A 16030-nucleotide genomic window follows, 5' to 3' on the forward strand; every position below is an offset into this window, starting at 1 on the left:
GTGTGTGTGTGTGTGTGTGTGCTGCTGGTCCTGAGGGTATGTCTGTGTCATGTGACTCTGCTCTGGTCTGTGTTCTCTTGTGGCTTGCCTGTGATCCGTCTTTATCACCTGTCCTCTGTCCTATTGTCTTCTTTGCCTGTCTCTCAGCTGTGTACTGCCCCCTGGTGTGTGCTAGCTCTGTGTGTTCCTCTGTCCCGAGTCCTCCGCGTCCCGTACGTTGCTGTATGTTTGTTTTGTTTTGCCCCCAGATGGCACTGTCTTCCCTTTTGTTCTCTATGATTATTTACTTGTGTTTCCAGAATTTATTTTCAGTTATTGTGTTTTTATTTTCTGAGTGCACTCTTTGTGTATTAGTTAAAATGGACTACATTTATATTAACATTATATATTTGTTGTAAACGCGACATTAATTTTTTACGATACATTTTTGATCCTAAATATTCCTCCAGTGTGAGGTCAAATGTGAAAAGATCTAGTCATGTGTGTGATGGTCTGACAGACAGCGTTCACATTTTACTGTCCAGTTTTTTTCTGTAATTATTGTATGGCTTTGCCTTACAATATAAAGCACCTTGGGGCAACTGTTTGTTGTGATTTGGCGCTATATAAATAAAATTGATTTGATTTGATTTGATCCTCACAACAAATGTATTTTAAGTATGTTATTGATTCCATTCTTATTCTTATATTCTTACATTTATTGCTTGTTATGTGATTACTCACTTACACTGTACTGTGTTCCATTAAGAACTGTGGCGATATGTTCACAGTGGAGAAACACATCCGGGTCAGAAACCCTGGATGACCACAGAGGACGATCCATGACCACCTGGACACCAACAACAGCAGGCAGGCGTGGACGGATAATAATTCCTCCATTTGTAAAAACACAAACAAATCATAATAATAAAAAAAAAAAAATCAGCATCATCTTTCCCACAGTTAATTACGTGTTCCCAACTTTTAAAATTCGGTGCACCGTCAAACCACAAAAAAATCCAAATACCCTCAACCACAAATCACAGACACACACACGAGGCATATGAATCTCATCACTGACAACGATTTGATACACACCTTGATACACTACCAGCAATATGATACATATAACGATACGATGACGATACGATGCGATACGATTCACCACTGTTCATGATTTGATATGATTTGATATGTATTTGATGGCGATTCAATTTCTCCAATATGATTAATGATGGGTATTGATAAGATTTTATCGATATTGATGCCATTATCGATTCCGCTTATTAATCCGATTCTTTATCGATCCCTTATCAATACATCCTGTGAATCTTGTCAAAAGCATTTCCTTTCAGATATTAATGGCACAAATGTAACTCCGTGGACGCTGAACTGAGCTCTTCAGTCGGCTGCACAGTTAAATTTCATGTTAATTTTTCTTTTCTGCTCCGGACCTTTTAAGTCTGTGTGTGGTTTCATCAGGTTTATATTTGCACCGTACCTTTCCTTGTACTTTGTTACAATGACAAATAAAGTATCTGTGTGTGTATTTCCACCTCTGCGTGTTTTTCTTGTCGCTGCCTTTCATCCCGTGTCACTGTGTTGTGTTAGACTCCGTTAGCTTTGCTCCGTTCACTCACTCTGTGGAGTTTTTGTCACCTTGGTTACATACTGTATCTTAATAAATCACCTTGGATTTGCACATAATTCTGATGTTGGCTGTCTGCATTCTGGAGTCCGTTTCTGACTCTTGTGAACTTATTCGTGACACACCTTGTGTCCTTTAAGAATAAATAAAGAACACAAATACATATAAACTCGCCCGCTTTATGAGAATCCATGAGTCAGAGCTCCATCACTGGAGCATTCAGATGCCACACAGCAGTCATGTGACCATTTACATGTGTGTGACCTTCCTTACTATAGTATCCGATGTGGATGACATGGCAGATAAAGACTGCGACATGGACACAGAGATTGGATCTGGTCACTTGCTGTATATAATGCGGACGGTCGAACAGGGATGCCAAAATGGAATCACGTAGGCTTCCGATCCAGTTTGAACAGGCCATCTGAACAAGCAAGCTCAATCACTAACACACAAAAACATTTTATGTTCGTCTATTTCAGGGGTGGCCAAGTTCGGTCCTCGAGAGCCACCTTCCTGACACTCTTAGTTGTCTCCCTGCTCCAACACACCTGAATCCAATGAAAGGCTCATTAAAAGTCTGCTAACGAGTCTTTGACTGGATTCAGGTGTGTTGGAGCAGGGAGACAACTAAGAGTGTCAGGAAGGTGGCTCTCGAGGACCAAGCTTGGCCACCCCTGGTCTATTTGATGTCATTTTGAAGCATTGTTTTTATGAAACACTGTTGTGATTTTTCATTTTATTTGTAACTGCTGCCATGCAGAATGCGACTGTGTGAAGAACATTAAAATAAACATGAAATGTCACAGTTTTTGGTCAAGATGTTACTAGAGATGTCGTGGAGGGTGGGTTTAACTAGGTGATGTAACCAGATGTAGTCTGGGTTCAGCTGTGTAAATGATGTATCTCACCAGTCCCCACCAGAGGGCATCAGCGTACGTCTCAAACTGTTCGTTGTCTTCTTTCTCTGCCAAATAAACCAGAAAGCTGGCCAGAATGAGGCACAAGAAGCCGATGTACCAGGCTGTGATCAGCTCCTGGAGGAGGGACAAATCACATCATCATAAAGGGAAGGTGGGGCATCCAACATTTCCTCCAAACAGGACAAACACAGCAACACTTTGACTTTCATCCCTCAGTACTGTATTTGTACTCCCATGTCACTGGGCTGTCAGGAGGCTAAAGTCCCTCCCCTCTCTACCCTCCAGTTACATAACATCCTGGACCTCTAACCCTCTGACCCACACGACGACTGTCTCACACTATGATGCCACTTTGACACAGGAAACACTTCTGCTGCTATGACCTGACTGTACTGACGGTCAAACAGAAACACCTCAGCTGTCACTATTTGTCTTGACCGTTTCTGCACCATTTTAATTTTTGCTGCCACTTATCACAGTGAACAGTGAGCTCTTAGTTCTTATTTGCAAAAATCTTTTTGTGTGTCTTCATTTTGTGTCTGCATCACCTCTTATTTATTGTTTACTTGAATGCTAGTTATGTCTGTCTTATTGACTAGCTGACTGTCAGGAATATGTCACCGTGGGATGGTGGGAAACATCATTTCGATTGCTTTGTATGTTTGGTACATGTGAAATGAAACTTGTAAAATCTGAGAAAAATTTGCATGGGGTCTGGGGGCCCCATAAATTTTTATCTAATGATACTTTTTCAGAATCTCCTGAGAGAAAAAAATCTCAAAATTAGTGGATATTTAAATGATCCTATATTCAACCTTTCATTTGACCTGTCGATGATGTTGAAATAACAGAATCCGACGTGGAAGTAGGACCTGGAATGATTTTCCTTTTAATTGTAAACCAAATTATGCATTAACTCAGAACAATTAAACTACATGAAATTCATGAAGACTGAAAAGACTCTTACAGCATTTCAAAAACCACAGCTAAAGATTGGAGATTTTGGAAAATCATGGTAAAATATCAATAACATACCTTATCGTAAAAAAAGTCAAGTTCTTGTGTGAAATCATACAAATCTATTAAAAGCCACTGTGTCTTTTTTCCAACGAAAGAAAGTCTACATTAATAAAAAGTCACATAATCTTTGTTGTGTGGGCCGCTGAAGAGGAGGTACTGCTGGCCCACCACCACCAGAGGGCGCCCTGCCTGGAGTGCGGGCTCCAGACATCAGAGGGCGCTCCCGCCTCACAGGAGCAGCCAGGACGACAGCTGTCATCCATCACGGGAGACAGCTGATCCCAATCAAGACGGAGGTATATCAGCAGGACGGCATCTCCACCTCATTTGCCGAGATATCGCCATACCTAAAGAGGTAACGTACTCAGCCGTTGTGTTGTCTTTCAGACAGTGAACATTGTTGCTTTGTGTTTTGACAGTAGTCAGTGAGTACTTGCAGCTGGAGACTGAGTTGGACTTTTCATCAACCTTTTGATAAGTACTCATACTCCTGCACATACCAGTTGTTGACGAGAGGTGGAGGTGGACTCTCCACCCTCCGTGTTGTTGGGTGCAGCCGCATCCACACCTGACTGTTTCTGTTTCCTGCCAGCAGTACCGGATCCGGCGAGCGGAGGCAGTGGCCACCTGGGAATTTGGGACTTGGCGGCTCCAGTATCCCCGGGGTCCGGTGGCGGAGGAGATCGGGTTGGTTCCGGTTCGACTTGGACAGACGTCTCCTATCGTCGAGCCTGCCCACACGACACCTTTGAATTAGACTAAATCTCTCTATTGTTATCAGTTGTATTTGTTGTGCCCTTTTTCCACAACAGTAAAAACAGTGTTATTTGATTCCTCCATTGTCCATTCATTGTCGCCCCCTGTTGTGGGTCCGTGTTCCTACACTTTCACAACAGGATATCTCGGCCAGCGTCATGGATCCCGAGGGGCGTCAACCGGCTGTTGAACGGCCAATGGAAGAACAGGACGCGCAGGCGTCCACAGGAGGGGTAATCGGGGAGTTGCAGCGGATCCTCACCGCTTTCACGACTCGGCTAGATTTGATGACCGAGCAGAATGTCCTCCTGAACCGCAGGGTGGAGGCTCTCGCCGCGCAGGTGGAAGCGCGCTCCGGGCGCCGCTTTGGCTCTCCCTCCCGTAGACCCTGTGCGTAGCGTTGACGTTCCACTGGTTGTTCAACGACCTCTCCCACCTTCCCCGGAAGCATACATAAGCCCCCCAGAGCTGTACGGAGGCTGTGTGGAGACGTGCGCGGATTTTCTGATGCAGTGTTCGCTCGTCTTCGCACAGCGTCCCGTTATGTACGCGACCGATGCTAGTAAAGTAGCTTATGTTATAAACCTGCTTCGCGGTGAGGCACGCGCTTGGGCTACAGCGCTCTGGGAGCAGTCTTCACGGCTCCTTCTGACATACGATGGGTTTGTAAGGGAGCTCAGAACCGTGTTCGATCACCCTAATAGAGGCGAAACCGCTTCAACCGTGCTACTGTCAATGAGACAGGGGCGCCGGAGCGCAGCTGCCTATGCAGTCGACTTCCGCATTGCGGCTGCGAGATCCGGCTGGAATAGCGCTGCCCTCCGCGCCGCCTTTGTAAACGGACTGTCTTTGGTTCTTAAGGAGCACCTGGTGGCTAAGGACGAACCGCGGGATTTAGATGGGCTCATCGATCTCGTCATACGGTTAGACAACCGGTTAGAAGAACGACGGCGGGAACGAGACGAAGGGCGTGGCCGGGCACGCGCCGTCCCTCTCCCTTCCGGTTCCGACCGCGATCCGCCTCCCCCACGCTCCACGGCCCCTGCGCTCCGTGGGGCCACAGCTCCCCCTACTGACGAAGCTATGGACACGAGTAGGGCAACATTTAGGGCACCAGATGCACAGAGGAGACGGGCCCATGGAGCTTGTTTTGTTTGTGGTGCAATAGAGCACCATATGAGAGACTGCCCCGAGCGGTTAAACTCCAACGCCCGCCCCTAGAAACTGGGCTAGGGGTGGGCCGAGACATTCACGTGGGACACACCCACATTGCCACACGACTCCCGGTTACGATCCTTTATGAGGACTCAACCCTGAAGGCCCCAGCACTGGTGGACACGGGCTCTGAGGGGAATCTGTTGGATAGCAGATGGGCCAGGGAGATAGGGCTCCCTCTGGTGGCGCTTACCTCGCCTGTGCAGGTTCGGGCACTAGATGGCTCCCTACTCCCTCCGATCACACATAAGACACCACCTGTAACGCTGGTGGTGTCAGGAAACCACCGGGAGGTGATTGAGTTTTTTGTGACTCAGGCCACTTCCCGTGTGGTTTTAGGTTTTCCCTGGATGTTGAAGCACAATCCCCGGATTGATTGGCCGTCCGGGGTAGTGGTTCAGTGGAGCGAGACCTGCCATCGGGCGTGTCTAGGTTCCTCGGTTCCTCCCGGCTCCCAAGCTAAGGAGGAGGTCAGAGTCCCGCCCAATCTGGGGACGGTGCCGGTGGAGTACCACGACCTTGTCGACGTGTTCAGCAAGGATCTGGCTCTCACCCTTCCCCCCCACCGTCCGTACGATTGTGCCATTGATTTGGTTCCGGGCAGTGAGTTCCCGTCCAGTAGGCTGTACAACCTCTCACGGCCTGAGCGTGAATCAATGGAGACCTACATCCGGGACTCGTTAGCTGCCGGGTTGATCCGGAATTCCACCTCCCCGATGGGCGCAGGTTTCTTTTTTGTGGGTAAAAAAGACGGCGGACTTCGTCCATGCATTGATTATAGGGGGCTGAACGAAATCACGGTTCGCAACCGATACCCGTTGCCCCTGTTGGATTCGGTGTTCACGCCCTTGCATGGAGCCAAAATTTTTACCAAGCTTGATCTTAGAAATGCGTATCACCTGGTTCGGATCCGGAAGGGAGACGAGTGGAAAATGGCATTTAACACCCCCTTAGGTCACTTTGAGTACCTGGTCATGCCGTTCGGCCTCACAAACGCCCCCGCGACGTTCCAAGCCTTGGTTAACGACGTCTTGCGGGACTTCCTGCACCGGTTCGTCTTCGTATATCTAGACGATATACTCATCTTTTCTCCGGATCCTGAGACTCATGTCAGGCATGTACGTCAGGTCCTGCAGCGGTTGTTGGAGAACCGGCTGTTTGTGAAGGGCGAGAAGTGTGAGTTCCACCGCACGTCTTTGTCCTTCCTGGGGTTCATCATCTCCTCCAATTCCGTCGCTCCTGATCCGGCCAAGGTTGCGGCGGTGAGAGACTGGCCCCAACCCACAAGCCGTAGGAAATTGCAACAGTTCCTAGGCTTTGCTAATTTCTACAGGAGGTTCATTAAGGGCTACAGTCAGGTAGTTAGCCCCCTGACAGCCCTGACCTCACCAAAAGTCCCCTTCACCTGGTCGGATCGGTGCGATGTCGCATTTAAGGAGTTGAAACGGCGCTTCTCGTCTGCACCTGTTCTGGTGCAGCCCGATCCTAGTCGCCAGTTGGTGGTTGAGGTGGACGCCTCGGACTGAGGGATAGGAGCGGTGCTGTCCCAGAGCGGGAAGACCGATAAGGTCCTTCACCCGTGTGCCTATTTTTCCCGCAGGTTGACCCCAGCCGAACGGAACTATGACGTCGGCAATCGAGAGCTCCTTGCGGTGAAAGAGGCTCTTGAGGAGTGGAGACATCTGTTGGAGGGAACGTCCGTGCCGTTCACGGTCTTCACTGACCACCGGAACCTGGAGTATATCAGGACCGCCAAGCGGCTGAACCCCAGGCAAGCCCGCTGGTCACTGTTCTTCGGCCGTTTTGACTTCCGGATCACCTACCGTCCCGGGACCAAAAACCAAAGATCGGATGCATTGTCCCGGGTACATGAAGATGAGGTCAAAACGGAGCCGTCGGATCCCCCGGAACCCATCATGCCGGAGTCCGCTATCGTGGCCGCCCTCACCTGGGACGTAGAGAAGACCGTCCGGGAGGCCCTGACACGAGACCCGGACCCCGGAACCGGACCGAAGAACAAACTTTACGTCCCACCAGAAGCCAGGGCTGCAGTTTTGGACTTCTGTCACGGTTCTAAGCTCTCCTGTCATCCTGGGGTGCGAAGAACCGTGGCAGTCGTCCGGCAGCGCTTCTGGTGGGCGTCCCTGGAGGCCGACGTCCGGGGTTACATCCAGGCCTGTACCACCTGCGCCAGGGGCAAGGCAGACCACCGCAAGACACCGGGATTGCTACAGCCGCTGCCCGTGCCTCATCGCCCCTGGTCTCACATCGGCCTGGATTTCGTCACGGGTCTCCCGCCGTCCCAGGGAAACACCGTCGTCCTCACGATAGTGGACCGATTCTCCAAGGCGGCCCACTTCGTGGCCCTCCCGAAGCTGCCAACGGCCCAGGAGACAGCGGACCTCCTAGTCCTCCACGTCGTCCGTCTGCATGGGATACCATCAGACATCGTCTCCGATCGCGGTCCCCAGTTCTCCTCGCATGTTTGGAGGAGCTTTTGCCGGGAACTGGGGGCCACGGTCAGTCTCTCGTCCGGGTACCACCCCCAGACCAACGGACAAGCAGAACGGGCCAACCAGGAGATGGAGCAAACCCTACGCTGTGTGACAGCCGCGCACCCGACGGCCTGGAGTACCCACCTGGCCTGGATCGAGTACGCCCACAACAGCAAAGTGTCGTCCGCCACCGGCCTCTCCCCCTTTGAGGTATGCTTGGGGTATCAACCCCCGTTGTTTCCGGTGGTTGAGGGGGAGGTCGGTGTGCCCTCGGTCCAGGCCCACCTACGGAAGTGCCGTCGGGTGTGGCGTGCCGCCCGTTCTGCTTTGTTAAAGGCCCGGACGAGGGCGAAGAACCATGCAGACCGGCGGCGGGCCCCGGCTCCCACGTATCGTCCTGGGCAGGAGGTATGGTTGTCCACCAAGGACATTCCCCTACAAGTGGACTCCCCGAAACTGCAAGAACGATACATCGGCCCCTACAAAATACTCAAGGTCATCAATCCCGCCGCAGTGAGGCTCCAGCTTCCGGCCTCACTGCGGATTCATCCGGTATTTCACGTCTCCAGGATTAAACCCCATCACACCTCACCCCTCTGCACTCCGGGTCCGGCGCCGCCTCCTGCCCGGATCATCGACGGAGAGCCGGCCTGGACCGTACGCCGGCTCCTCGACGTTCGACGAATGGGCCGGGGCTTTCAGTATCTGGTGGACTGGGAAGGGTACGGCCCCGAAGAACGCTCCTGGGTGAAGAAGGGCTTCATCCTGGACCCGGCCCTCCTGGTTGACTTCTACCGTCGCCACCCTGACAAGCCCGGTCGTGCGCCAGGAGGCGCCCGTTGAGGGGGGGGTCCTGTTGTGAAGAGGAGAGGAGGAGGAGGTACTGCTGGCCCACCACCACCAGAGGGCGCCCTGCCTGGAGTGCGGGCTCCAGACATCAGAGGGCGCTCCCGCCTCACAGGAGCAGCCAGGACGATCCATCACGGGAGACAGCTGATCCCAATCAAGACGGAGGTATATCAGCAGGACGGCATCTCCACCTCATTTGCCGAGATATCGCCATACCTAAAGAGGTAACGTACTCAGCCGTTGTGTTGTCTTTCAGACAGTGAACATTGTTGCTTTGTGTTTTGACAGTAGTCAGTGAGTACTTGCAGCTGGAGACTCAGTTGGACTTTTCATCAACCTTTTGATAAGTACTCATACTCCTGCACATACCAGTTGTTGACGAGAGGTGGAGGTGGACTCTCCACCCTCCGTGTTGTTGGGTGCAGCCGCATCCACACCTGACTGTTTCTGTTTCCTGCCAGCAGTACCGGATCCGGCGAGCGGAGGCAGTGGCCACCTGGGAATTCGGGACTTGGCGGCTCCAGTATCCCCGGGGTCCGGTGGCGGAGGAGATCGGGTTGGTTCCGGTTCGACTTGGACAGACGTCTCCTATCGTCGAGCCTGCCCACACGACACCTTTGAATTAGACTAAATCTCTCTATTGTTATCAGTTGTATTTGCTGTGCCCTTTTTCCACAACAGTAAAAACAGTGTTATTTGATTCCTCCATTGTCCGTTCATTGTCGCCCCCTGTTGTGGGTCCGTGTTCCTACACTTTCACAACAATCTTGTCTGAAATCCTGTTTGAACAGCACAATGTTTATTTTCCAGGAACAGAAACATTCTTACCGTGTTTCCTGACGGCACAAGATGTGAGCTTTTCCAGTTTATCTTTCAGATGTGTTCGGGGAAGACAACTTTAAACGCAAGCCAGCGCCAATTCCATGGATTCTTGACTCCTTATCAAACTTTTTCACACCATCTTTCTCGTTGTCATGATTAGAGATCATCAGCAGAGTACAGCACTAACCCCCCCACGGCAAAATCCGTGGAAATTTCACAGTCCAGTGTTGCACAAAACACAGTGAGAACAACTGGTCAAGTATGACGTCAACCATGCAAGGGCACTCCCAGTAATCCCAAATTGATTTTCCAGCCTATCAAGTAGAATATGATGATCCACTGTATCAAATGCAGCACTGAGATCGAACACAAACAGAACCGTAGTGGTGTCTGAATCCATCATAAGCAGAAGATCATTCAGCACTTTAGTGAGAGCCGTCTCTGTGGAATGATGTCTTCTAAAAGCAGTGGTAGGCACACTTCTGTTAATCCCATCATCACTAATTAGCAAAGATAACTTTTTTGTTAGCAGATTAGCTTTTCAGATAACTTTGATAACCATCAGAGGATTAATTAGCTTCCACTAACTTTCAGTCCGCTAACATGTCTTTGCTGGCATAGCGAGTAAAGCCAAACGGTCAAAAACATTTGTAAACCCTAAAATCAAACATTAATTCCTGTCTGTTGCATGTTCTGCAACAGTCAGACCGCCTTTTCACTCATGGTCTCAACATAACTCTTCACCAAACTAATTACACTCCTTGAACTATAAAATCACAACAACTCTATAACACTAACAATCAAAAAACAAACAAACCCCGAAGGGTTTATTCTAACGTGCAGTTGTACACCTTTTGTGCAGTTGTAAATCCAAATTTGTGCAGTTGTAGCTACTACATTTTTTAGTTTTTCTTTTACATTTCGTTTAATTTTCCAAAACTTCCATGATGAAAAGAGTTGATAATGTTAATATTGAACCACAACAGAAGTTACTGATCACTCAACAACAATGTACTTTTATTTTCATTAAATTTACAATGTAATTCAAACATACTTATTACTTATTAATAACTTAGATAATATTACTTCTAACTACGGTCATACTATACATTGTAAACCATGCAACGGTTGCTTATTACTTAACCAATTAGGATTATCAACCATTATTGCTTGTCACATTACAGTGACATAAACCTCAATGAGCAAAAGAAGCAAAAACTGTCATAATCCAGGGGTCATACCAGGAGTACAAGGTCATAAACCTCAAGTTACATAGCACAAACCTAGTGCATAAGTATGACTAGCATAGTAACATTTAAACCACTGTTCAAGTAAGTGCAACTCGTTGGCTGTCTTCTGTGTCTTTGGTAAGAGTCATATCGACATCAGCCTTAAGCAGTTAAGACAACTATAACAGAGTTAAACTTTAGAACCTAAATCCAAACAACTATAAGAAGTTAGAACTTCTTGACCTTTTTAGGTGGTAGTGGTACTTCCACATCTTCACTCTCTGCCTCCACAAAAACTCCCTTGAACTAAACTTGGTACTTTTGGTGGCTCTTATTGCTGCGTTCCTTTGATTTCAGCCAAATCATGACTGCCTCCCTTGGGTCAAATTCTGCCAATGGTGGCATGTTATATTGTAGATAGAGATACAGGTTTTCTGTCTCCACAGACATTCTTGACCTTCCACTTGTTTTCAGACCATTGCTGCTGCTTATCAGACGTTCAACATCAGCTGAGTGAGGCTTGGCAGCCACAACTCTGCTTAAGCCCCTTTCACACCGGGGCTGCTCCCAGTTGCTCCCTGTGGCGTCATGACGACGCAGGAATTTCTGCGTCAGGTGCGCGCAGCAGGGGGCAGAGAGGAGGTGAGAACGCAGCCTGCAGGTTCTCTGCACAGAGAAGACAGAGTGCAGAGTTTGGCTGCAGACAGACTGTGCACTCTGAGTTCTGTTATAGTTTATCTTTCCTCCCTTGACCGTAAGATGCGCACGCGCCCGTCCTTTAGCAAATGTGGAGATTGTTGGAGTTCTACTTGATGTTGACATGTCCTGGACTTATGTCCTTTTTTTAACTGTGATGAGAGTCTGAGGAGAGAAAGGAACTAACTGCCTGCAGACAATTTTTTTCTTTTCTTTCCTCCTTTGACCACAAGATGCGCGCGCGCGAACCATCAAGCAAATGTGGAGATTGTTGGAGTTCTACTTGATGTTGACATGTCCTGTCTCAGGACTTATGTCCTTTTTGTCCTTTTTTTTAACTGTGATGTGAGAGTTTGAGCAGAGAACAAGGAAATAATGCCTGAAGCCAGACTTTTTTTTCTTTTAATTGTTCACATGTGCGCGCGTGAACAAATGTCCATGAGTGGACTAGAGATGTCCGGACTTTTTACTGGATATTTCTGGCAATCAGTCTGCATTTTTTTTTCTTCAGCATGTAGTTTTTACTGCATTAAGTACACGGTATAAAAACAATCCTGTGTGATTTATACTGCGGGAACAACGGAAAACAGCAGGAATCATAAATTGGCTTCGAGTCACGTTGGGTAACGCCTCTTTGCCCCGACTTGCGCTTCCGACTTCCTTTCTGCGTCGAGCACAGGACGCCAAAAAAATTAAACAGGTTTAATTTTTCGGCACCCGACTTGCTTCCTCCTTTGCACCCTTGTGCTGTTATGGCGCCGAGCCGCATCGTCTCAGCACTGAGTTGCTTCCACGCGGCGTCGTCATAATGACGCACGGCGCAACCGGGAGCAACTGGGAGCACCCCCGGTGTGAAAGGGGCTGTCAAGGATTTTATATAGACTCAACAAAAATATAAACGCAACACTTTTGGTTTTGCTCCCATTTTGTATGAGATGAACTCAAAGATCTAAAACTTTTTCCACATACACAATATCACCATTTCCCTCAAATATTGTTCACAAATCAGTCTAAATCTGTGATAGTGAGCACTTCTCCTTTGCTGAGATAATCCATCCCACCTCACAGGTGTGCCATATCAAGATGCTGATTAGACACCATGATTAGTGCACAGGTGTGCCTTAGACTGCCCACAATAAAAGGCCACTCTGAAAGGTGCAGTTTTATTTTATTGGGGGGGGGATACCAGTCAGTATCTGGTGTGACCACCATTTGCCTCATGCAGTGCAACACATCTCCTTCGTATAGAGTTGATCAGGTTGTCAATTGTGGCCTGTGGAATGTTGGTCCACTCCTCTTCAATGGCTGTGTGAAGTTGCTGGATATTGGCAGGAACTGGTACATGCTGTCGTATACGCCGGTCCAGAGCATCCCAAACATGCTCAATGGGTGACATGTCCGGTGAGTATGCCGGCCATGCAAGAACTGGGACATTTTCAGCTTCCAAGAATTGTGTACAGATCCTTGGAACATGGGGCCGTGCATTATCCTGCTGCAACATGAGGTGATGTTCTTGGATGTATGGCACAACAATGGGCCTCAGGATCTCGTCACGGTATCTCTGTGCATTCAAAATGCCATCAATAAAATGCAACTGTGTTCTTCGTCCATAACAGACGCCTGCCCATACCATAACCCCACCGCCACCATGGGCCACTCGATCCACAACATTGACATCAGAAAACTGCTCACCCACACGACGCCACATACGCTGTCTGCCATCTGCCCTGGACAGTGTGAACCGGGATTCATCCATGAAGAGAACACCTGTCCAACATGCCAAATGCCAGCGAATGTGAGCATTTGCCCCCTCAAGTCGGTTACGATGACGAACTGGAGTCAGGTCGAGACCCCGACGAGGACGACGAGCATGCAGATGAGCTTCCCTGAGATGGTTTCTGACAGTTTGTGCAGAAATTCTTTGGTTATGCAAACCGATTGTTTCAGCAGCTGTCCGAGTGGCTGGTCTCAGACGATCTTGGAGGTGAACATGCTGGATGTGGAGGTCCTGGGCTGGTGTGGTTACACGTGGTCTGCGGTTGTGAGGCTGGTTGGATGTACTGCCAAATTCTCTGAAATGCCTTTGGAGACGGCTTATGGTAGAGAAATGAACATTCAATACACAAGCAACAGCTCTGGTTGACATTCCTGCTGTCAGTATGCCAATTGCACGCTCCCTCAAATCTTGCGACATCTGTGGCATTGTGCTGTGTGATAAAACTGCACCTTTCAGAGTGGCCTTTTATTGTGGGCAGTCTAAGGCACACCTGTGCACTAATCATGGTGTCTAATCAGCATCTTGATATGGCACACCTGTGAGGTGGGATGGATTATCTCAGCAAAGGAGAAGTGCTCACTATCACAGATTTAGACTGGTTTGTGAACAATATTTGAGGGAAATGGTGATATTGTGTATGTGGAAAAAGTTTTAGATCTTTGAGTTCATCTCATACAAAATGGGAGCAAAACCAAAAGTGTTGCGTTTATATTTTTGTAGTTCATGCTTATATTATCATTTATTTCCTTTTATTACTACGTGTACGTTTCCTCTTTGTGAGAAGAGGATGATTTAAAAAGAAAAACTTGTTTGTCTGCATTCTTCATGATTGAGCAAACTGTTTTTTATTATGCAGAAATGCCTTATCCCGTTTTGACAAACCACAAGGCTCATGTTGCAGGAATGGAAGGTTTTCAGCTGCCACCTTGCCTTGCTATCTCCCACATGCAGACATGACTCGTGTAACCTCTCCCTGACTGTCCTTGCCAGCCGAGCCAGAGGAGGAGATTTTAGGAGAGCTTTGGAGCTGAGCATGTACAAGCTGCTACTGCCCGCTCCTACTCTCCTCCTCTGCGTAGAGCATAAAATATATTTGTCTCTCTCTGACTGGTTTCTTTACAGTGTCTGTGCCTCTCATTTCTTTAAAACAGGGTGCAAACCCAACAGTTTTTCCTGGCGCCCAACGTGGGGCGTCTACAGATCTTCTCGAGCGAACGGAGGGAGACGCACCGCTGACAGCGCGCACTGAAGAAAGTCCTGAGGAGTGAATTCTCCATCAGGCCGGTGACCATAGACGTCCACCTCCGCTCGCCGCAGTACATTGACGATGCCTCCGAACCAAATGAGAGGCGCAACAAATTAACGTAAGTAATTACTGCCGGCACATTTAGAAGTGCGGGGGAGGGAGTTAGAGTCTCCGGTCCTTCCGGCACATTTGGCGGAGGGGTTCGAGTTCCCATCCAGCTAAGAAATACAGGAGGAGTAAAAAGAAAATTCAGGAGAAGCAGTTAGAGAGACGCGAATTAATTGAATATTCCAAAAGTGAAACTAAGTGTGTTTGTGGTATGAATGTGAGAGAATGGGACTGTGAGTGACTGAAGCACGGACAGCTTGATATCCCATTTTATCAGGGGACAAAAGTGAAGCTGTCGTCTGCGAAGTAGGTCATTTTAAGTCCATACACACCACACTCACATATTCCTGACGAGTCTGCAAAGAGGGGGATTCCAAGGAAGGTCTGCCCCACGGGGTAGAAGCTTGACCTGAACTTTGCAGAGTGAAGGGGAATAGGTGACCAACATGGGAAACATATGCTCAGAAAATAAGCCCCTATTTCAGGGCGATGAAAAATACATGCACAAACGCAATCCGGAAAATCTGAAGTACATAACTAAATGGAATTATGACTGTATACTGTAATACTGTAGATAACTCCATCTATCGGAGTTGAGACAAACTGAACAATTATTGGAGGAAGGTCTGACGACCTGTGAAAACAGAGAACACGTAGTAATGATGTCACCAAAAGCTCTACACATAACTATGCTATTCACTCCACAAAAGGATGAAAGGTATGGAGCAGGATTTCTGAAAATTCCATCAGAATTACAGACAGTAGCACACCTATACACAGACAGAAAAACCACCTCTGTGTGTAGTGTAGTGCTGACCCAAAGTGCAGACAAATGGTACAGAGGAAAACCTGAGGCTGTGCCGCATATTTCACTGACAAGGGCAGACACTCAGTCCTGGAAGGACCTTGGAGGAATTGCTAAAATAGCTGAGGAAGCGACTGATTGGCACGAAGCAGATGCAGTGTCGGTGTGGGATTTCAGTCCATCCACAGGCTTGTATCGGAAATACATGTTTGTAAGTGCTTGGACGACACCGGTGATACATGAGATCTGGACGATTGAAATTTAACAACATCTGTGTTGTTGACACAGGAAGATGAGACTTTATTGGCCAAACTGCCTCCTCATCTCTGGGTGAAAGCACCCACAGATGTAGGACTGTTGAAAAATATTCCGCCAGTCAAAATTAAGCCACGATCTGATTAGAGACCACAGATCAAACAATATCCATTAAAACCTGAAGCAGAAAAAGGAATTGAACGGTTT

The 16030-nt window shown here is 48.2% G+C and overlaps 1 protein-coding gene across 1 annotated transcript in view; it reads right to left on the reverse strand.

Moving 5' to 3' along the window:
* The window catches only part of LOC117504783 (potassium voltage-gated channel subfamily KQT member 2-like), a 344945-nt gene that overhangs the window by 199839 nt on the left and 129076 nt on the right, over nt 1-16030 (reverse strand). Inside the window, 1 exon segment of the mRNA XM_034164283.1 lies at nt 2539-2664. Coding sequence (XP_034020174.1) covers nt 2539-2664 — 126 coding nt within the window.

Source organism: Thalassophryne amazonica, chromosome 3 (assembly GCF_902500255.1).
Source record: "Thalassophryne amazonica chromosome 3, fThaAma1.1, whole genome shotgun sequence".
Lineage (NCBI taxonomy): Eukaryota > Metazoa > Chordata > Actinopteri > Batrachoidiformes > Batrachoididae > Thalassophryne > Thalassophryne amazonica.